General features: G+C 55.6%; 1 protein-coding gene across 3 annotated transcripts in view; it reads left to right on the top strand.

Annotated features, from left to right (window-relative positions):
• The first annotated feature begins 17,637 nt into the window (after window positions 1-17,637).
• The window catches only part of PEMT (phosphatidylethanolamine N-methyltransferase), a 42,471-nt gene continuing 37,204 nt past the window's right edge, over window positions 17,638-22,904 (top strand). The window contains exons 1-2 of one of the 3 annotated variants that reach the window (XM_053957820.1): window positions 17,638-17,977; window positions 20,581-20,688. In XM_053957820.1, coding sequence (XP_053813795.1) covers window positions 17,750-17,977; window positions 20,581-20,688 — 336 coding nt within the window. In that variant the 5' untranslated portion in view covers window positions 17,638-17,749. Of the gene's footprint in view, window positions 17,978-18,174; window positions 18,239-18,856; window positions 19,034-20,580; window positions 20,689-22,904 lie in introns of those variants that run through there. The other 2 variants (XM_053957822.1, XM_053957821.1) reach the window with 2 other exon arrangements.

The following is a 22,904-nucleotide window of genomic DNA, read 5'->3' as shown; positions in this document are numbered from 1 at the left end:
GAGCAATGTGGTATCAGGAGCTCTAAGGAGAGGGAACTGCAGACATTAATTAGGCAGTCACTGAGATCCTCAGGTGCTGCTGATAACTCAGCAGAAGCACCGGGCCATTTGCATGCAGGAGATGTCCCAGAGATAAGAAATTATCCCCCATGTCCCTCCTTGTCCCTTTGATCAGGTCCCAGGGCCACCACAGCTGGCAGAGCAGGGTGACAAACCCCCTCCTCCTCCACCAAAGCAGGTGGAGGGAGATAAAAAGGAAGGGGAAGGAGGAGGGAGCAGAGCTGAGGAGCAAAATCAGCTGCACTACAAAACGCCCCAAGCAGTCACTTGTGCTTGAGGCCATCCCTGCTGTGTGGCCGAGTGGCTTTTTCCAGGCCTGGCAGGAGAAGCCTGGAGGGGTGGGAAGGGGGACTGGGATAAGGGAAGGAGGAAGACGGCCCCAGTTCGAGCTTCAATAGCTTTCAGAGGCATTTTGGGGATGAAAGCTGCCCTGGGGCCCCTCCCAGCGAGCAGCATTGCTGTGGGTACGCTGCGAGCATCGCCTTTGCCTGGCTGGCAGCTTCCTTGGTGTGCTGAAAATGGTATTGAAAAAAAAAATAATAATAAAAAAAGCAAAACCTACAACAACAAAAAATATAGCACCAGCCCCCCTCCACCCCACCCCCCCACCCCGTCTCCACCACCCAACAACAACCAAGAAAGGCAAAATCTTTCACAAGCCCGGAAGATGTCACCATAGAAACAGAAATCAGACCCACTCCACGGATCCTGCCGCCTGGGAAGGTGATAAAATGTTTTCTATCGATTGCTGTCGGGAAAGTCACTGCTGATAAGCCATCCGAGGAGAAATGGAGCGGGGACGCGGGGACGTGGGAGCTCTTCAAATGAGGCTCCAGATGGTCCCTCGGCTGCCCCTGTGCAGCGGGCAGGGACCAGGGGCCGAGGGCTGGCCAGGGGGTGGCTACTGTGCCCCGGGCCAGTGCCAGTGTGTGCCCAGAGAGGTGTGAGCGTGCCATGCCCTTGGCTGCTGCAAGCACCGAGTGGAAAGCTCAGTGTCTGCTTTCCCGCTCGCTTCTGCAGCACAGCAGCTGTTCCTGGCTTTAAGCTGAAAGAGACGAGGCTTAGATTGGATATTAACAAGGAATTCTTCCCTGTGAGGGTGGTGAGGCACTGGCACAGATGCCCAGAGAAGCTGTGGATGCCACATCCCTGGAAGTGTTCAAAGCCAGGCTGGATGAGGCCGGGAGCAACCTGGGATAGTGGAAGGTGTCCTTGCCCATGGCAGGGGGTGGAATGAAATGAGATTTAGGGTCCCTTCTAACCCAAAGCATTCTATGATTCCACGAAAAACACGCCACGTTGGGACAGATGAACCTTCCCCTGACTCCGGATGTGGCACCACCAGCATTTCACCCCCTCCTGCCTCGCCTTGCTGGGTATCACTGTGATAATCCCCGTGGTGCTTTCCAGCATTCTGCCCCCCCAGAATCCCCATGCCCAGTCCCCATTTGCACGCTGGCGGCTGCTCTGCAGCTGGGAGCATCCCTGTGGCTGCGGCGCCGGCCAGGAGGTGTGGGATCTTCCCGGCGGCTCTTCCCAGGGCTCCGCGCAGCGCGGGGGCCTGGCTCGAGTGCCCTTTGAAGAGATGGAAAATCCTATTATCTGCTCATTCTTCTCACAGTGTGAAGCCTCAGAGCATTCAGCAGCAGTCGAGTGTGGTCTGCTGCCTGCAGCCCGGCGCTGCCTCCGCTCCCACCCACGCGGGAAGCTCTGGGTCACCAGGGATGGGCATCACATTCCCATCCCCTGATCCGTGCATTTCCCATCCCCTGATCCACACATCTCCCCCCCACTCTGATCCATGCCACAGCTCGGGGATCCAGCTGTCCCCACGACACCCTGTGCAGCTCCCAGCAGTGAGGTGCAGAGGACATGCAGGGAAGCGCTGTGGGGGTCTGTGTGCTGATCCCCTGCTCCGTGGGGAGCCGAGGTTGCTGCTCCAGCCTGCAAATCCTCACGTCATTAAGGCCGGGAAGGTGTAACCCATCTCACATCCTCCATCCCCGAGGCAGCTTTGCTGCCAGTAATTGGCAGCAATAAAAGAGGCGGTTAATCCAGGGCAGCGTGGGATGCAGGCAGAGGGATGTCTGCAGTGAAAGGCACCCTGGCAAGGAGGAGCTGAGGAAGAATATGCTCCTGGGCACAATTTTCAGCCCTGGAGAGCTGGTTGGATGCCACGGGGAGCATTTGCTGGGGATTTTGTTAATGATGTAGGCGCAGCTTTCCCAGCTTGGCCTGTGCTAAAGCCCTGGCTCACACAAGCTGAGGCTCTTTGGCTTGAACTTAGACCAGCTGCTTTCCACTGGCTGGTGGATTTTTGTCTCGTTACTGGGTTGTTCCATGTGGGAGATGAACAAAGGAGCAGTCAGTGGGTGATTTCACCTTAGGGTTTTTTTTTTTTATGGAGGAGAAGGGAAGGGTTAAACCATGCCTTGTTACTGAGTTATTTTAGGATGGTTGCACTGAAGGGACTGTGAGAGGATTTGTCTGCACATGGGAAGATGGAATTTAATCAATATTGACAAGAGCCATTCACCAAAACAGGCTCATTCGCTAATGAAAGCCAGACCTGGTGTGTCCCTGGGGAAGGACAGCTTTGGGAAAGAGAGGAAGGAGGCACTGGAAAGACACAGCTCCCACTCCCATGCTCCTGGTTCTTATGAAACCAGGCTGCATTTGGGATTGATTTTCCCAGCACAGAAAGACTTTGGCTTGTTTGCCTTGTAGCTGCAGGATGCTCAGGACCAGCCCCTGTGGCTGCAAAGCAACGTTCCCATCCCTGCCCAAGGATCTGGGTCCATGTCACCCCCTCAAGCACAGTGTCCTAGAGCCAGGCAGAGGCTGGGGTGTGTGTGGTGGCAGCAGAGCCAGTCTCACACAGACAGCTCGAGGTGCAATGGCGCAGGATGGGGTTGCAGGGTTTTTTTGCCCTCTGGCTCAGATAACAGCCAGGAAACGAAGGCTCCTTCCATGAATGGAGGTGATTCCATCCAAGCCATAAAATCTGTTAAGTTTTCTGTCACCTGTTTAACTCAAAACACCCACCAAGGCAGTGGGAGAAGACTGATTTTGTCAGAGTCTTGTTTTCTCCTGTATCCTTGCACTTAAAACTGGGAAGTAGCCAAGACACCTCTGTGACCAGCCCCTCCCAGCAATGGAGAAGAAACCTAATTTTTGTGGTTGGCAGCTGATATTTCCCATTACTGCCAGCTCTGTGTGCTGGAGCTGGGCTGAGCTCGTTATCCCACAGTGGACAAAAAGTCCTGCCACCCCCCCCTGCCCCCCTGTGCATCCCCAGATTCCTGGAAAGCCATGGAAGACAGCGATCCAGGCGTCATCCCGCTCCATCACAGCATCCGTGTGGAGCAGCAACCGGTCTCTGCTGTGTGGAGAACTCGGCTTAATTTGTTGGGCACTTTTTTTGTCCCCTCTAAAAGGCAGCACCGTATCCCCCCAACCTTCCGGTGCAGCCGTGGGGCTGTTCCCGGAGCGTGGGGGCCGAGCGGGATGCGATTGGAAAAAAGGAAGATTTTGATCCCCCGCCAAGCCCACACAATCCCGTCCAAGTTCACACTGGCAGATAATGAGCTTTAATGAGCAGGCCACACTAATTGGTAAGTGATCCCAGAACTGGCTGTGGCAGAGGCGAGGGAAGAGCAGTGGCAGCTCAGGGTGAGGAGGGGGCCAGGGCTGAGCAGTCCCTGGTGCTCTGGAGGGCAGGGGCTGCCAGGAATGGGGCTACTGGCAGCGAGGGTCTGCTTGCCCCCGTGGGGGGCTGCCTGCTGGACTGCCAGGGGGGCTGCAAGCAGGGCTGTGAGAGGGATTGCAGGATCTGTTCCTGGGTGCCATCTGTGTCCTGGGGAGCAGCAGCAGCAGTGTGGCCAGCAGGTCACAGGAGGGGATTCTCCCCCTCTGCTCTGTTCAGGTGAGACCCCCACCTGCAAAGCTGCCTCCAGCTCTGAGGCCTCCAGGATCAGAAGGATGTGAAGCTGCTGGAGCAAGTCCAGAGGAGACCAAGGGCTCGAGCATCTCTGCTCTGGAGACAGGATGAGAGAGCTGGGGGTGTTCAGTCTGGAAAGAGAAGCCTCCAGAGAGACCTCAGAGCTCATTTAAGGGCCTAAAGGGGCTCCAAGGAGAGCTGGAGAGGGACTTGGGACAAGAGCCTGGAGTGACAGGACAAGGGGGAACGGCTTTCTATTGGCAGAGGGCAGGGGTAGATGGGATATTGGGAAGAAATTCTTTCCTGTGAGGGTGCTGAGGCTCTGGCACAGGGTGCCCAGGGAAGGTTTTGCTCCATGGGGTGATGAGTGGCCAGCAGCCCTTGGACCCAGGGTGGGGCAGGGTGAGCCCAGGTGGCTGGTCGAGCGGATGGTGCTAATCAGAGACATTCCTGAGGCAGTCCTAATCGGAGATCATTGTAAATTCCCCTCTCAAATGGAGTGGAAAAATGCTATTAAGCTAATATAACATCACTGGGAAGGACGCTCTGCCGCCGCCGTCTCCAGGGAATCAGGCTGTAATGAGGGGAAGGAGCAGGAGATGACAGCAGCTGGAAGGTTTGGGGTGGGGGGAGCTGCTCAGGACCACCCAGCCCTCCTTGGCTGTGCCCTGCCTCAGTTTCCCCAGATGGCCAAGGGGCCTTGAGCTCTGCTCCAGCACTCAGAGGACCCCAGGAGCTCGTTGAAGGGCTTGTTTCTCATTGAACCACTATAAAGTCAGGGGAAACTGAGGCAGGGGAGAGCTTGCCAAGGACAGCAGCAGGATCCTATCCCTGGGTGCCTTGGTGCCACATTCTCTAGGAAAGAGGTGTCTAAGTCGTATTGTTTAAATAGTAACACATCCAGGAGAGCAGCTGGAGCAGAAGGCTCCAGGGAGACCCTTAGAACACAGGTTGAGCAGAGAAACCGTGACTGCCCCATCCCTGGAAGTTTCCAAGGCCAGGCTGGACAGGGTTTGGAGCAACCTGGGACAATGGAATGGGGGTGGAACTGGGTGGATTTGAAGGTTCCTTCCAACCCAAACCATTCTGTGATTTGTGTTGGGCGTTGTGATGTGGGTGACTTGGGCAGTGCCTGGGCAGGGGTGAGGAGCAGCTCAGCTGTCTGGGGGTGCAGGGCTGGAGGGGGTGACCTCTGCAGGTACCCCAAAGGGACAAACAGGGGATACATGAGCACGAGCCCCATCAGCCCCATCAGCAATTATCAGCAGAGCCATCGTTAGACGGGACCACCCGCACGCGGGGATGCTCAGGCACCCCGGGGGCTGAGCAGGAGCCTGGGGACCTTCCAAGGAGCACAGGAGTGGCCTGTCCCCAACCGCGGCGCTCTGCCAGCTCCCTGCAGCAGCCGTGCTCCCTTCCAACACTAAGTGGCAGCCTCTGCCCGGCTTTGGGGCAGCCCCTGGCAGCGCCCGGGCAGCGGAGCCTGGGCAGCAGCGTCCTCAGAGTGGGCTTCAGCATCCTCGGGGAGGGCTTCAGCATCTTCAGAGGGGGCTTCAGCATCCTCAGGGGGAGCTGCAGCATCCTCGGGGAGACCTTCAGCATCCTCGGGGAGACCTTCAGCATCCCCGGGGAGGGGCTACAGCATCCTCTGGCTCCCAGGACTCCCAACCTGGCCAAGACCTGCCTGGTGCCAACCACACTGAGGGTCCTGCCAGGGGACATCCTCATGCCCACAGCCCTGGGTGCCAGGCTGAGCCCTGCACAGGGTCAGATCGGGCCAGTGCCGCCTGCTAGGAGGGAGATAAGGCGCGGGGTTGGCAGCTGTTGGTACCATATGCTGAATTAGAATCACAATCCACTAAACAAACACCATCTTGGGATAAAAATGTGCTGCTTAAGGCAAGGAGGTATTTCTGCTGCAGGTATTGCTATGACCCCAGAACCCACCGTGGGGATTTGCAGTGCTATCAAGAAGCACAGGGATAGAAATGAGTCCTGGGAGCTGAATCCTGCTTGTGTGCATGTCGGTGTGTCTGTGATTAGGGAAGCACGTTGGGACTTGTGCTGGATAAAGTGCTGACACTTCAGGGAAAGGCTGCTCTGGGTTTTCTGCAGCACAGGACAGGAGGAAAGTAAAATAAAAATAGGTCAAATGACCATCGCGGGTGTTTTGGTGGAAGGCAGCAGTTCAAACCAGCGTGGGAGATCAAAGAGACAGGCAGCATGACACAGGGCAGCCCCTGCTCCCTCCCAGGCATTGTCCTTGGCATGATGACAAATTTTAACCTTGGGAATCGCACCCAGTTTGCCAAGATATCCCTGTGCAGAGCAGGAGCCCTTGCTCCCACATGGAGCTGGTCCCACAGCCTGTCCTGCACCATCAGGGCACAAAATGCAGTGTCTGAGGTCAGGATCTCCCCAACCCCAATCCAGCTCAGCACGTGCAGGCAGTACAATCCTACAAGGACTTTATAAAATAGAATTTTAGGTTGGTTTAGGTTGGAAAGGACCTTTAAAAGGTCATGTAGCCCTGCCCCCTGCAATGAGCAGGGACATCTCTAAGTAAATAAAGTTGCTCAGAGCCCCGTCCAACCTGAGCACAAATATTTCCAGGGATGGGACATCCACAGACTCTCTGGGCAACCTATGCCAGTGTTCTACCACCCTCACTTTAAAAATATCTCCCTTATATCTAATCTAACTCAGCCTTTTTTTCCAGGGAGACGCAGCAGTCTGTAATTTACGTGCACCTCAACAGGGGTACGTGCAACCTGCAAGGCTGCAGGTGCTTTTTTCCCCCCGGGCTGGGGACAGGTACAGCTGATGGTCAGCCAAGGACGCGGTGGCTCCTGGCAGCGCTCGGTCCCATCCAGCCCCGCTCCCCGGAGCTGGCGCGGCCGCTCCGCAGCTGCGAATCCCGATAAATCCCGTCCCGGCTCACGTGTGAGCCCCTCGGTGCCGCTGCTTTGTCACAGCCCAGCGCTCACGCCGGCTTTATCACAGCTGAGTCGGCTGGCACGCGTTCCACTCCACATTTATCCCTTCCAATTTTGGAGCAAGCAGCCGCTCGGAACCATCCGCCCGATGCAAACAGCCCCGGGCTGAGCGCGGTGCCTGCCCACCCCGTCCTGCACCGCCCACGCTCCGGAAGGCTCTTTCTCCTGTTAGATCAACAAGATATGTGCTAAAACACCCCAAAATCCTGGAGAAACCCAGCCTTCAGCAGGCCTGAGAGGTCTCCAAGGGTTGATCTTCTCCCTGGGATCAAGCGATGGGAAGTGTGGGAATGAATCATAGAATCATTAAGGTTGGAAAAGACCTCCAAGATCATCAAGTCCAACTTCTGAATGGTGCAAAGTTGTGTTGTAGGGGGTGTTAGACTGGATATTTGAAATTCTTTCTTTCTGGAGAGAATGGTCAAACCCTGGAACAGGCTTCCTTCCTTCAATGTCCCAAGCCTGTCCAAGAAGCATTTGGAAAATGCCTTTAATAATATGCTTTAGCTTTTGGTCAGCCCTGAAGTGGTCAGACAGTGAGACCAGAGGATCATTGTAGGTCCTTTCCAGCTGAAATAGTTCTATTCTATTCTCTATTTTAAAACTCATTCCCACATCCACCTTGAAACCCCTTTGGGCTCACATGCCTCATCCCCTGCCCAGTCTCAGGCTGCTGAGTTATTTCCATGGCCCCCAGATGATTTGTGGCCTCCTGCCACTGCTCAGAGGACAGGGACACTCAGATGAACCCTCCAGCCTCTCCCCCCACAGCTCCCTGGTGTAAATCAGCCCAGCACTGGCGATTCCAGCCGGGCTGATTTATGCCAGCAGAAGGACGCTCCGAAGCTCTGCCGTGATTTAGAAATCCCATTAGGACCTGGTCACTTCTGCAGGAGAGGTGCAGGAGGTTGGTTTGTCTTCTCCTCCTGCAGTGGTGGCACTGGCAGCCAGCTGTGGCTGACTCCAGCAGGATCAGTGCTCCGAGAGCTTCATCCCAGGAAGGTGAAACCTCCTCTGTGATTTACAGCAGGCAGGAGAAGCCAATCCCATCTGCTACGCCAGGCACCTACTCTGTTTTTTTTTTTTTTTATTAAAGCTAATGTGAGAAACAACAGGGCAGCAGGAAAAGTGACTTCCATAGGTAGGGTTCCTGGGGAGGGAAGAGCTGTGAGGAGCTGAATTTACCTCCATGGGAGCCCTGGAGAAGACGAGTGTTATTTTGTAAAAGGGAGAGTGAGGCAGATAAGCCAAAAACATCACCTAGGAAAAAAAAGAATCTCTCGGTACTCTCTCATGCTCCTTTCCTGATCCTTCCTCTGGTCTCTGCGCACACTCAGGGCATTTTGCCCTACATGATGTTCTGGAGCTGGTGCTCAGCCACACAAATCACCCCTCAGCCAGGCTAACACATGACTAAACAACTGCAAAGGCACTTTGCAGCATCGGGTTTTTTTTACCAGCTTTAGCAGCAGACTGTCTTTTATGGCACAGCTCTCCCTTCCGTCACTTTATCCAGCCTCCATAATGTACCACCCCCTCAAGAAAAAAAGAGAAAAGTAGTTTAAAACCAGGCCATTGAAGAGAAACAGTTCCCACATGGAAAATTGCTCCTCGAGGGGTGCTGCAGCCTCCCTTGCTGCCATGGAAAGGCCAATTAGAGCTGGAAAAAGCTCTCAGGGGAGTGCTCAGGTACGAGGTTTGCTGCTCTTTTGGGGTGAGGCTCGGAGCAGCCAATGCTCAGCTTGGTGTGAGGGTCTGCAGGTCCCACCAGTGGGAAAGGGGTTGCTGAAGACAGGAAAAACCTTTCTGAAGGATGCCTCTCCCATATTTTCTGGGCACCCAAAGGCTGGTTTATGCACTCATGGTTTATTGTTGCCAGGAGCAGTGCATCTTCCACACCTTCCCTTGCTTCTTGGCAGCACCATCACCGGGCTGCTCCATCCTTACTCCTGGAGTGGGGGTACCCACAGACCCCCCAGTTCCCACCACTATTCACCTTGCAGGGCCCTCCCAGTGCTCTCTTCCTGAGGGATTTTTTAACATTTCAGTTCCTTTTTGCAGCTTGTTGTAACAAATATCCCAAGACTGGTTTTTAGTGCTTAAATATGTTGTGTGTGCTGGTGCTTGTGTGGCAGTCCACGGAGGGGGTTTTGTGGGTTATCCATCCTCCCTTTTCCCTCCCCTCTGCTGATGGCAGGATCAGACCAAGCCACCAGCTCCTGCCTCCAGTGTCCCCAAGCTCAGCACTTTAACTGTCTGCATTTGGGGGGCAAGAGGGGAGCTTGGAGGGAGAGGAACTCTGAGGGAGGACACAGGGCATCCCAGGGACATCCCCAGCCCCACAGCAGGGTTTGACCTTCACAGATGAAATCTCCCCCCCTTTCTCCACCTCTCTCATCCTCCCCTTTCTCCTCCAGGAAAACAAAACTTCTCACACAAAGCTTGGGCCAAGGAAATGCCATGCCAGAAGCCACAGCCTTGGAGAGCTGGGGACACGCTGTCCCTCCCAGGGAACTCCCTGAAAAGTCAAGGCCGGGCTGGCTCTGTGTCTAGCACGCTCACAGGAGGCTGGATTTACTTCTGACCATAATAATCATGTAATGCCACAGCCTTGCCGTGTGCCCTTGGTCACATCCCCGGTTCCCGGCGTTCCCCAGCGCTGCTGATGCTGCTGGAGGCCGTGGGTGAAAATAAGGGAGTGATGGAGGGATGGAGCAGGAGGCTGCTGGCCACACACTGTGCTCCTGGCAAGGCTGGGAGCTGCAGACGTGTCACACGGCTTCTCCCTCACGGTCTCCAGGATTAGCTTAATAGCACAGGGAAATAACAGGATGAAAAATTCGCTCCCCTCCAAGCACTAAAAGCCAAGTTTCAAGGTTAATTGTCTGCCCTGTAGGAATAGCTTTTACACACTGCAAGGGGCTTAATTAGTGTCATTTTAGCCAAGCAGAGAGAGCGTGCCCTGGACCCATACTGCATGCCCCCAAGCCTATTTTCCTCTCCATGAGAGGTGATGGATTGCAGGCAGCTTCCCTGCACCAGAACTCAGCAGGGACAGGTTTAGGGCCGATCATGGAACCCCAAGATGCTCCTTGACAGCTGCTGCAGCCCCAAGCCCCATCCCTGCACCCACTGCACTCTTAGGTCCTGCACTGAAGTGCTGGAAAGTGGCTGGATCCTGTCTCTCTCCCCACAGATGCCCCTGTCCCCACTGGCCAGGGGAGCACCCATCCCACTGAGCACCCACGTGGGAGAACACGCTGCCAGGCCTGGCTTTAAGGAGAGCACAAGGGGATGGAGGGAATTTCTCTCCCCAGTTAGGGTTGTCCTGGGTGTTCCTACCAGCTTTGGGACACGGCCACTCTCCATGCAGCCAATATTTGTTTTCAGCCCAGCACTGATCCCAGAGCGAAGCCAGGCACGATCCAGCTCCAAGGTATGAGAGAGGCAGCTGAATACCAGGGTCAGTGCCAGCACAGGGGTCTCTGGGGGTACAGGAGCAGCCCATCTGCAGAGTGACTCAAGACTTTCCCAGCCCAGGGCAGCTGCTTTCCCCTGGAGTGTTCTTGGAGCAGGGAGGGAGCCCCCAAGGAGGGTCCCATGCCCTGGCTCGGAGCCACCAGCAGCTCCTGGCTGTGGTTTCCCATCCTCGCCAGGCTGCAGCTCACAAGGTCCCACAGGGACAGCCATGACCTCCCGTGCACTCCTGGCCAGGAGGCTGCCCTGGATGCCTGCCCATCTGGGCACCAGCAGACCTTGGAGAGGAGCAGCCTGCTGGGATTTTAAGTTTTGCCCATATTGAAGAATTCATGGCAGCCCCCACTAAACCCATCTGCTGGTAAAGCCTCCTCATTCCTGCTCCAGCCCCACTCCCAGCTGGGCTTTCCTCCTCCCACACCCCACACTCTGCTGTGGGGTTGTGGCCAGTGGGTGCTGGGGCCACCCCATGCTCCCAGCTTCACTGCAGCCTCTCCCCCTTCCTTCCCTGACCTTTGGATTCAATTTCTCCCTGTTATCTGATGTCCAAACAGGGTCCCAGGGGCTCTCCACCAGCAGAAACAAACCACAGCAGGAAACATCCATCCCAAAGGACAGGGCTGGCAGGGAGCCCCCACACCCCTGCCTGGGCACTGACCCACATCCCAGCTGCCTCCCCTTTTTATGGGAATCTGCAAAAATGCCCCAATTCTTGGCAAGTGGGTGATGCTACAGGAAGGCACCCTGGCAAAGGGAATGTCTGGAGTTTGGTGGTGGGTGTGGGAAGGGGAGATGCACAAAGGAGGGAATGGGGACAGCATCTTTCTTTAGCACTGAAGGGATTAAACATCTTAAACCTGAAACAAGGTTTGGGTGGGGAAACCCCAGAACCCCTGCTTCATGCCATTTTATACAATCAAAGATCAGTTTGGGCTGAAACGGTGAAGGAAGAGAAGCAAAAAGTTGCCTCCAGCAGTTTCTTTTTGTTGAAATGTGTTGATTCATGACCCAATAATGGCACCCAGCTCCCAGCCTGCCTATGGGAGGATCATGGCAGAAATCCTGGTTACTCAGTTTGGGAGGGGCCCAAGGGCCAAGGCATTCACAGCTCACACTCCCCTCCTCCTGCTCCAGGCTCACACTGGTGAGGAGTGATGTATTTTTAATTCATTTAAGGGAATTAAGCTCATCTGTGTCTGACTACTCACACGGCCTCCACTTTCATTAACTTCTGAGCCGCTTGCCTGGATTCCTCCGGTTCTGGCAGGGGTTTGGCATCACAGGGAGACCAATTTCCTGCAAATTTGACAGATGTGGGTCGCTGGAGAGCAGCAGGAGACCGAATTTGCCCCTTCTCCACAGTGGGGAGTAGTTTGGGTCACCCACCACAGCAGTCCCATAGGGACATTCTGCATTTCCCATCGTGTCCTGCTGGAGAGCAGCGTGCTGGCAGCTGGAGAGCCTCTACCCTCCTGATGTCCCCAACCTCCTTTCCAGGGTCCCCAGTCTTCTCCCTGGGGTTCCTGACCTTCTTCCCAGGGTCCCTGACCATCTTTCCATCTTCCTTTTGAAACCCTTCTGTGATGCAGCTCGTAAACAGACACAAAAGCAGGCGGGGAAAGAAGAGATAAGATAAAAATAACAGCAGCAGGAGTGGGTTTGAAGTAAATAACAGGAAAACATCAAAGAGGAGGGGGAGTGATGCTCTGAGGAGGTATTTATAGCTGGCTCTGTGGTTCCTCAGGATAGACCTGTGTGTCCCCATGGAGCCTCTTCTCTGGCCCCCACAAGCATATGTTTGTGTCCCTGCCTTGCAGTCAGCCCTTCCCCAGGAGTCTTCCTTGTGGATTCAGCCTGAAGGCAGAGCACATCCCCACAGCTTTTAGAGACCACTTAGGGAAAGGCTGATGCTCTGAAAAGGCTCTGAGCCCAGCTCTCTGTGGCACTTGCTGTAGGGACCATCACACCTGGCACGAAGCGGCCTCCACTTCCAAAGCAGCTTTTTTTCCCTGCCAAGTCCTCAATGAGAGCTTTTTCTCCCCACAGCCCTCCTGGGGCTCACATTTGAGAGCAATGCTGATTGCCTGGGAAAAGCCAGGCACCAGCAGAGCAAGGGATGAGAGATGGCCACGGAGGGAATGCTTGGTGCTGTGACTCAGCCCCCTCCATATGATGGATCCATCCCATTCCTCCTCGATGCTGCAGTCAGCATTGGGCATCCGGATGGCTCAGCTAATGGGGACACCTTAATTAGATGTGTCTGGAGCAGTGCACCTTAACCATGGGCTGCTGATGTGCAGGGAATTTTTTTTTGGAGGCTGGTTCAGCCCTTTGCACCTTACGGGAAAAGGCGCTGGGGGTGCACAGGGTGGTTTGTAGGGGCAGAGAGGACTTGGAGGTGCAGGAAGAATTAGGGAAAGCTGTTCAGCCTCTTTGGATGGACCCAGGGGCAATGGGGGCTGCTCCCACGTCTGTCGTGGGATGTGCCTGTGGCCAGGGAACATGGTAGCAGTGACCTTTTCAGCTGCCTTCTGCTTTGGGAAGCCTCAGCTTCTCTTAAAGCATCTGTCCCCATGAAAAGTGCTTTGGAGGGATTTAGGGCTTTGGGGGAGAGCAGACTGGCAGTAAACCCTCCAACCAGCTGTGCACAGTCAGGACCTTTCGGAAAAGGGAAATCTGGGTCATTTCCACCCACCTGGAGCCTCAAAATGTCCTCCTCCTTTGCAGCCATCTCCCAGGCTGGGGAAGCAGCCACTGCTCCGTGGTAACTCTGCACACCCTCGCTGCTGCTCTCTAATCAGACTCAGGGTTTGCAATTAAGCGACACAGAGTAACCCTGGGGACAGAACCTGCTGTTTGAGCCCAGCTCAGACGAGTTTGGGGAGGGAGAGACCTGATTTCCCACTTAGCAGACAGGTCACGATCGGTGGATTCATTGATCCCAGAAAGCAAAGCCTCTGCTTCATTAGAGACACGCTGGTGATGAACGCGGCCTCGGGGAGCAGGGAAGCTGTGAGAATCCTTCCCTAAATGTTATCTCCACGAGGCTCAGAGCGCAGATGTCGGGAAGCTCCTCCGACAGGATGGCTTCCTCTGGAGGGAGCCTGCTCCGTCCCACTGTGCCCATCACATGTGAGGCTCTGAGGGGCACTGGAGCTCCCTGGAAATGCTGAGGCTGGAAAAATGCACTTTTATGCCTCTGTGTGTGCCTCTTCCCTGTGTGCTTCTCCCCACTGAAGTGTGACAAGGGCACGATGCCCTGGCTCAAAGCAGTGTGAGCTGTGGCTGTGCCAGGGCAGAGCACCCAGGCGAGACCCAGCTTCAACATAAGGTTCACCTGGAGTCAGCGTGGAATTCCCAGAGCCTGGGGGGGGTTCTGAGGGATGTTCACCCAGAAGTGTGGACACAACAAGGCCTTGGAGAGCTGGTTCAGGTGCAGGCAGCAGGGGCAGGGCAGAAAGAGGCAGCCCCATCGACTGGGCTCACTGAAGCTGGGCAAGACCCTTGAGCAAAGTCCTGCTCGCTCTGCTCCTGAACCACGACCGTGTGCATATAAAATGTTCTGACAGTAACAGCCAGATCCTGCTCTGTCCTCTGCTGCATTCCTGATTTTCCCTCCCCAGGTCAGCTCTCCCAGAGGGAGGTTTCCACACTGGCTCCTGCCAATGGTTACTGGCAATAACTTCTCAATGCCCTTCAATGCAGCTGCTCGAGGCAGCAGATGGGGATGGAGGTTGAAGCTGAGCCAGACTGGCTGCTTTGCAAGGATAGCTAGCTCAGGATAAGCTGGGCTTATGCAAGTAGCTCCATCTACTCCTGAAGTTCCCATTCTCTCCTGTAAATACCTATTGAAATACGGGTGTTACTGGGAGCAGTTTCACCGAGGTGAGCGTTGCCTACAAGCTGGAGCAGGGCCCTGCACCATCCCCTTCCCTGAAATCACGACTCTGCATGGTAACAACACCCACAGGCAAAAAGCAAGGGAAGGACTGTAAGCCTTCCACATGGAAATTTTGAAGGTTTTCCTGCTTCTCTGCATGAGGGGAATCACGCAGGGGATGTGGCTTTTAAGAAGGTTTCTGCTCCAGGGAATCACGCTGTGCTGCTGGTTCGGGGCAGGGATGTGTCATCCTGCTCCTGCAGGTGTTAGGACTTCTTTTTGCCAGTTCTTCCAAGAAAGCATCTCCCGTGGGCAAACCTGGCTGGCAGGACTCCCTGACGCCAACACAGGCATCCTCAGCTTTCATCAGTGACAAGCCTCCCACGCCGTGACACGTCCCCTTCACAGGGGCAGATCTTGAGCTCCCAAGCATTTGGCTCCAGTTTCTGGCTCATGCTGACACATGGACGAGCTGGAAGCAAAGCATCCTTTACCCAGCTTGGCTTCCAGTTTGGGAGCATCTCAGGCTTTTGGAGAATTTAGGTACGTGGAGGTGGTGTTGGTTGTTCTCTGTATCCCTGGGTATTTAAGGGAACTCAAGGAACAGAGCGGGGGCATGGAAAGGGGGAAAGGAGCAGCTGTCTCTCTGGATTTACAGGGATCAGCAGCTGAGCAAGTCCTCAGCATAACCAGGGTGTAACTGGGAGCAGAGTCTGCCTCACATACCATATGCTCCCAATCCACTACGCTCAATCAAGCCTAATAAAATTGATAGGGGAGCATTGAAAATCTCGTGATTAATTCTTTATGATCTGTAATAGGGGAGCTGTGTGCCAATTACTCAAGTAAATCATTCATCAGAAAATAAATAGAACTAACCTCCAGCACAAACACTAGAGGATTTCCACCAGGATTGCAGGTCTGGATTGCAGCATCACACCGCTGGTAACTGTACATTATCAGATGGAGGACACAGGAGTAGCTGCAGTTTTGCTGTTTCTCCCCAAGGTTTCAGCTCTGTGCTCCAACATAATTTGTTGTTCTTCACCACACCATTCAATGCTCTGACCTTGATCTCCATGACCCATCAGCACAGGGATCAATTTTGTTTCAGGGCAGGTTTGAACATGAGGACCATGACACAGGGACATGGACAAAAAGGAATGGGAATAAGACTTGTCCTTTATTTTCCCAGCAAGGAAATCAATCATTTGGCCTGGAAACTTTTTCCTGGTCTTGCAAGGAGAGCTGTCCCTCTGCACTGAAGTTACTGGACTGCAGTTTCCCAATCAATGTTGGGAAAACCACCCAACAGCACTCCCTGCCCTAGATTTCCACATGTGGGGAATTTCCCGGGTTGTGTTTGAAATTTGAAATACTCCTGAACAAACTGCATCTTGCCAAGCCACAGTGTCCTGCTAACACATTCAGCATCCTTCACCATGATGCAATTCCATATTCATCGGGGGCCTCTTGGGACCGTGGTGGGATTTCAAGGGGCACTGAGGGAGTTCATGCTGAGAAAGGACTTTGGAAAGCTGAGGGCAATGTCCTCTTCCTGAGCTCGGTGCTCAGAAAGGGAGAGCTGGATTAAAGGCATGCCATGGGGAGAAGGGGAGGGATGGGCACATAAAACCCAGCCTTTGCAGAAAGCCCTCTTTGTCTCCTTCACAGCTGCAGGGATGTGTCCAATGTGGGATGAAGGCCAGCAGGGAGAGGCCCCACTGCCACAAACATTTTCCTTTCCTCTTACATGGAAGAACTTCCACGGACAGGGAATTTGGCAGTGGAAATGGTGAGGAGGCTCAAGTGTGGTTTGCTGCCCCAAACACAACTGAGCTGGTGGCAGGACACTGGATTCTGCAGCACGTGCCTTCACTGGGGTGACAGGACAGACGTTTCCATGACAGCCCAGCTCTGCTGACCCTGAATGAGAAGCCAGTGAGACACTTCATCCCTCTGCACCTCCTCACCATCCATCCCTCAGCAAGACCCATTCCTCCCCCCACTGTGCCACAACACCCTTGTCCTTTCCCAGCTGGCAGCGCCGGCATCACCAGGACACCTTCCCCTTGCAGCCGTGAGGACAGTTTGGAGATTTCTCCCCACTGATTCCTCCTGGAGAGGGACATTAGCATCCCGCACATCCCAGCCACCCTCGCTTCCCCCACCGCATCCACATCGCCCTTCCTGCTGCTCCCAGCACCCAGCTGGTGGGACTGAGAACAAACATCCTCCCACCTGCTCCCGCGGCCCAGCCCGGGAGACGGCAGAGGCGATAATTACACACTCGGCACAGCAAAATTATCCAGCGCAGGGGAGAAGAGGCTGGAAGCAGCTGGAGATCATCCATGGGGAACGCTGCTCCCACCCACAGTGCCCTGGTGTGTGCCTCACCCCAAACCAGCCCAGCTCATACCGTGAATGTGCTCCTTGGGCCCTGCGTGAGCACCCCGAGTGCCGGAGCTGACGGTGCAGGTGGGGAGGTGGGGATGTGCTGGTGCTCCGAGGGGTTTGGAGCAGCAGAACTAAGGAAGGCTGGCTTCCCGTGGAGCCAAACTGGGATCCCTGGGGTGTGCTGAAGTGTATCCTCCAGAGATACCATTCTCCTGGGAAGGGCTTCGAGTGAGCCACCACTCATGCACACTTTTGGTGCCTGCCAGGACATGAGTACTCAGATATCCTGTCCCTTTCCTGCTCCCATGAGACCTCCGGGAGGGACACTTGCAGCTCAGTCACACCAAATTCCTTTCAGAAGAAGATTTATTTCCTTGCAAAGCAGGATCTGCAAAAGCAGAGACCCTCAGGGGTCTACAGGGATGATACTACCCTATTTTCCAGACAGGTCCAGGACTGCAGCCTATGAGTGCACCAACCAGAAACATCCCAGAGAGGACTGAAGAAAAAAAATAACATAAGTAGCAATAATAACAGCAATAAAAAAAAAAATACTGCACTGGCTGAAGGGAGAAGGCTGCAATGAATTGTCCTTAAAATACGTTTAGACTTGGTAGCTTTAGATTTTGCCCTTGAATGAGTAATACTGGTCAAGCAGCAGTTAATTTCCTGTGCTAGAGAGCCACTGCAGTTGTTTCCCAGCTCCTGGCTCTGGTGTGAGCAGTGAACTGGGACAGGGCACGGGATGGGCAGGGATCACAGAATCATGGAATCATAGAATGGTTTCGGTTGGAAGGGATCTTACAGATCATCTCATTCCACCCCAAGCCATGGGCTTGGAAACCTTGCACTAGGCTCCCAGCCCAGTCCAGCCTGGCCTGGAACACTTCCAGGCATGGGGCAGTCACAGTTTCTCTGGGCAAAAGGGAATGGGGAGGAATCAGGCAAGGGGCAGGCACGGGAGCTGGCAGGGAAGGGGCAGCGGTTGGCAGGGCACAGATGGGGGCTGGCAGCGCCTGTCTCTGCCCCCGCAGCAGCGGCGCCCACTCGGTTCTCGCTCCCTCTCCCACCGGGGCCGTCCCACTGCCAGCCGCTCTCCAGCTCCCGGTGCGGCCCCGGGGGGTCCGTCCCGCCCGCTCCCGCTGCTCCCGCGGGCAGGGTCAAAGTCCAGCCCCGGCCGCGGGGCCGCTCTCCGCCCGGCCGCGGCCCGACACGATCAGGCGTGAGGTCAGTGCTGCCCCCGGCCCGCAGGCCCCGGGCCCGCCGCGGCTGCAGGCCGGGCTCCTCCCGGCGGGGCGGGACCGCCGCTCCCGGCAGCGCCAGCGCGGGCCCGGCGCTCGGGCCGGGCCGGGGGCGCGGCGGGGGCACCCGGCCATGGCGGGGCGGCGCGGGCCGGGCGCGGGGCGGCGGGAGGCGGCGGCGGCGGGCGGGGCCCGGCGCTTCCCGCGGGAGTGCTGCGAGGGGCTGGGCGGCCTGGACTACGGCCAGGTACCGGCGGGCCGGGCCGGGCCGGGCGCGGGCGGGAGGGCGGCCCCCGGGAAGGGCCCGGCCTGGGGCAGCGGCGGGAGCCCGGGGATGGATCCCCCGCCCCTCCCGGTGCCGCCGCGGGGCTCGGCAGATCCGCTGGGAATCTCCCGCGGGTTCTGCCCGCAGGTGCAGCAGGCCTCGGGATGCTCGGTCCCCGGTTCCCCAGCTGCACCCACCGCCCTCCGCAGCCCGGTTCCACCCCAGCCGGGACGGCACGGTCTGATCAGGCAGCGGGGGCTGCGCTGGCACTGCGCGGAATGCCCGGGGGTGCTGCCACCCGGCTGCCCCTGCAGCTCTTGTTGAAGTGCCCATGCAGCTGTCACCCGGTATCCATTTGTCTCTCACTCAGGTGCCGATACAGCCCTCACCCAAGTGCCCATGCAGCTCTCATCCAGGTGCCTTTATTGCTCTCCCCCAAGTGCCCGTAGAGCTCTCACCCGTGTGCCCGTTCGTGTCTCACCCAGGTGCCCCTGTCACCTGGGTGCCTGTGCAGCTCTCACCCGTGCTGTTCCCACCCTCCCTGCCTTCGGGGCTTTGATCAAGCGGGCACCGCTTGCCGCGGTCATTGATCCCCCACCGTGGAGGAGGGGGCAAAGTTGAATGTTCTGTGCCTGTTACGTGGCTGTCCCAGCAGCTCGCAGAGACAGCTCATCCCATTAGGGCTCCCCTTTTATCCCGAAAAGCACACGCCAGGCACAGGCCAATCTGCCTCCCGCTGGCAGCCGCGAATTTGGTTGTTGAGCAGGAGAAAAGAAGGTGAGTGCAACGTTAACGATGGTGCCTGCCAGGAGTTAGTAGGTCAAGAAGCTTTTGTTCAGCCCGTGCTAGCACTGTGCTCAGCAGCGTACAAAACGAGAGGAAAGAAGCTGTCCTGGTCCCACGGGATTGCAATTGAAGCGGGATTAGACAGTTCGGCCCCGCTGCCAGCAGCTGCTTGGGTTGTGCCTTGGCAATTTGGAGGGACGAGGTCTGCTGGGGAAGGGCTGCTCGGGGGTGAAGGGAGGGGAGGAGAGGCTGTGGAGGATGGGAAGAGGGGGAGAAGGGTCTGGATCCGGCCATGGGGGCTGTTCCCATTGTTCCCTGCCAGCACCTGCATCTCCAGGGCTCGGATGAAGGAGCCTGGAGGATCTGGGGCAGTGGTGGATGGAGGGCAGCTGTTGGCCCCCGTGAGGATCCATCCCCCTTTCCCCAGGGCTGTGCCATCTTTGCTTCTGCACTTTGCACCTTGGGCACCCGTGGCTGGGCAGGAGGCGCTTGGAGCGACTGGATGTGCCCTGGGCCAGCACGGGAGCTGTTGCCACAGCCTTTTCTCTGGGCTAGGAAAGGTGCTGGGTTTACCAGCCCCTTTCCACGGATGACACTCGTTCTTCCCAAGAACCTCTGAGGAGCCAGTGGGAATTTCCCTCTCGATACCTTTTCGAGCTGTGCCTGTCCCCTGGCATCCAAAGGTCTTGAAAACACAGCTGTGTTGGGGAAACAAAAGCCTTCCGCATCTCGATGTTGTCATCTTGGTTTTGTTTCAAGTGAGGGCTGGGCTTGGGATGGGCTATTTTGTTTCTTGTTTTGAAAGGTTTTGACCGAAAAAAAAAAAAAAGAGACACTGCACTGGCTGTTTTTTATCCAAATACCAGCACAGGGAGAGGGAGTGTGGAGGGAGAAGCAGCATGGCTTACTGCACGTAAAAACGCTGACAATGTCAGGGAGCTGCCTTGGGAAAAATCTCTTTTTAAAAAGGAGAGCAGCGAGTTTTAAAGGGTTTTTGTTGTTGTCATTAAGACAGGAAATACTTTTGCAGCTCCTTACTGTGCAAATGCATTCCCCCTTGCTGTGGAGGGGGTTTGCATCGCTCTGACTTTATGGGAGATGAGTTTGAAGCTGACACAGTTCATTGCTAGGGGATTCCATGCAGACCTGCATCCCTGGGACAGTCCTGTGTCCCCAGGGACGCTGAGATGCTGTGGAATGGTGCTCCCTCTCCTAAAACACTCATGAGCTGGCAGCTGAGGACTGGTGCTCATCCTCAGAGCAGCAGTGTCACCTCTGAGCCTGTGTCCTTTTGGGCACGCTGTGAGTGTGGGGCTCCGGGAGGGCCCAGTGCCCCTGAGGTTTGGGGTGACAGCTTGGAGAATCCCCCATCCTTCTTCTGGGCTTTGCACCTTGACACAGCACTTTGCAAGCTGTAACAACACGTTGCTTAGGGCTAGTGAAATGTTCATCTACCCTTGGGGCAGCTGGGGGGTTTGGTTTGAGGTGAAGTGTCCCTGTGGGATCCTGCACTGCAGTAACCATCCCTTCTTCCACAGGTGGATGTGGCAGCCATGGTGCAGCTCTTTGGCTACGTGGATGTGACCGACACTGGCTTCATTGTGGCAGTGCTTTCAATCGCCTTCAACCCTTTCTTCTGGAATGTGGTAAGAACTGCCTTTGTGCCAGCTGCTCCTTTACTCTCAGCCTTCCTTTCCCAGCTTCCTTAGGGAGGAAAAACCTCTTTTGAGAAGTCTGCTGGGCTGGGTGGAGGGAGCTGTGCTCAATTAGACCTTAGGAGTGGGTGAGCAGGGGGCTGTGCTGCAGTTCCTGGGGCTGGGGGTGACTGTGAGGGCTGTCACAGAGAAGGTGAAGGTGGGAGCCAGCTCAGGAGACAGAAGGAATTTAGAGCTGAACTTGGGAGAGGGAGCAGAGCAATCAAACCTCTCCTTCAGCCACATGTCCCACCCAGCAGCCAGGCACTGCTCACTACTGGGACTGAGCATGAATGGCATTAATCCCCATCAGGGTGGCTGCACTGGATATGTTGCCTGCTGCTTCCCCTTGAAATATGTTGGCAGCTGTTCTTGCGGATGGCAGGAAGCAAAAACAGACAGCCAAAAGTTGGCCTGAAAAATTTCCTCCTCCATATTGCTGCAAAGCCTGGCAGAGAGCTGCAGGGTTGGCAGCAGGCCAGCCCCAGGAGGAGCAGGATACCTGTGCATGGGTGATGTTTGCTGTGGCTGTGGGTGCCACGGTGCTTTGGGAGCCACGGCTGGAGAAACCTCCACTGCCTCTTACTGCTGTGGTTTGCTGCCTCCTTGCAAAACCTGCAGGAGTCATTGCTAGCCCCATTCTGGAGCATCCCAGAGCCAATGTGCCAAGCAGGAAGCCCAGGCTGGCTGCAGGGCGAGGTGACTCCCACCCTGCAGCACCCTCAGCAGCACAGCTGAGGTGTGGGGTGAAACATCCCTGCGAGCACTCCTGGGAATGGGATGTCATCTCAGCCATGATTCCCAAATCCACCTGCCAAACCTCCCTGCAGGGATTCTCTCCCTGGAGAATTCTCCTTAAAAAGGCCTTATTTTTCCAGAGAGGAAGGACTCGTCTCTCTCTGAGTGCGGGGGCTCTTGAGATTGTTTCACACTGGGCTTTGGAAAAGGGAGGCTCTACTGGCTGTGAGTCACTTTGGAAACCTCTGTCGGAGCTCTTTGTTGCAGCCTCTCTAATTTTTCATGCAACTCATTATTAAAAAGTCTCACGGTGTCTGAAATGCGAGCTGGAATATGCCACATTATTTCGACTGCAGAGTCATCATTTAGCATAAAGAATCAATGAACAAGAAGATTCAGGATGTGGTCTCTGGGGGGAGAGGCTGGCTCCAGCGAGAAACTGCATGAAAGGCAAAGAAAAAAGTACTTTATTAGCATCTGCTGCTATGCCTGCAACTCGTGGGACGCCTGCAGCTTGGGAAATAGCGTTGCTTTTTGGATCAGGGGTTTGGCTGCTGTAAAAGGACAGGGAAAGCCAATGTAAGAGCAGGAAGTTCGTTGCTCTGCGCGGCTGCTGTCCCCTCGCAGGGACTGGAGAACGGCACCGTTGGCAGCAGGTGGCACTCCAAGCCAGACGAGCAGGAGGTTTGAGTGAGCAGCCTGAGCTGGGTGTTGGGGAAAGCTCTGAGCATGGCATTCCGTGTTTTCCCGGCTGGAATGGGCCGGGTGGGTCTTGCAGTCCATGTGCCTCCATCCTTACTCTGCTCAAGCCCCCGAGCATCTCCCTGGTGTTTTCAGTCCCAGTGTGTGGCTCACACCAGGCAGTGCTGGAATGCTCTTGCAGGGAGTCTGTGGGTCCTGCAGCCCTAAACAAGCCCCCACTCTCAGGTACATTTCAGCAAGAGTGGCGCTGGCTATCCTTGGATTTTCCCTGACCTCCTTCCTTTACCTCTTCCCCATCCTTTCATCCATGTGGTCATTGTCCCCTCCCTGCACTCAGCCAGCAGCTCTTCTTTCTTTCCCTACATCCCTGCACAGACTCTCTCTGTCCTTGGCTGTTTGAGTTCCTTCCCAGCAGCTGAGATTGCTTCTGCATCTGAATTACTCTGGGTTTCCAAGAGCTTCAGTGCAAAGACTGGAATTCTGCACAGTGCCAAGCACTCTTTGCTCTCTCTGCTCAAACTAATGTGGGACGCTGGTCAAAATCTCTCCTGTGCATGAAATTCCTGATTTGGATAGAAATTGGGTGGGGATGCATTGATTTAGCTCAGTGTCTTCATTCCCTGTTTCTGCTGAACTCCAGCCAGGTCTGCCTCTTCCAAAGTTTGGCGCCGGGTTGTCCTTGCTGTGCAGTGCCTCTGAATAAATATGTGGTGGGGAAACCCTGGCTC

This window comes from Vidua chalybeata, chromosome 16, assembly GCF_026979565.1.
Source record: "Vidua chalybeata isolate OUT-0048 chromosome 16, bVidCha1 merged haplotype, whole genome shotgun sequence".
Taxonomy (NCBI): Eukaryota; Metazoa; Chordata; class Aves; order Passeriformes; family Viduidae; genus Vidua; species Vidua chalybeata.
This window is presented reverse-complemented; position numbering and strand designations above follow the sequence as displayed.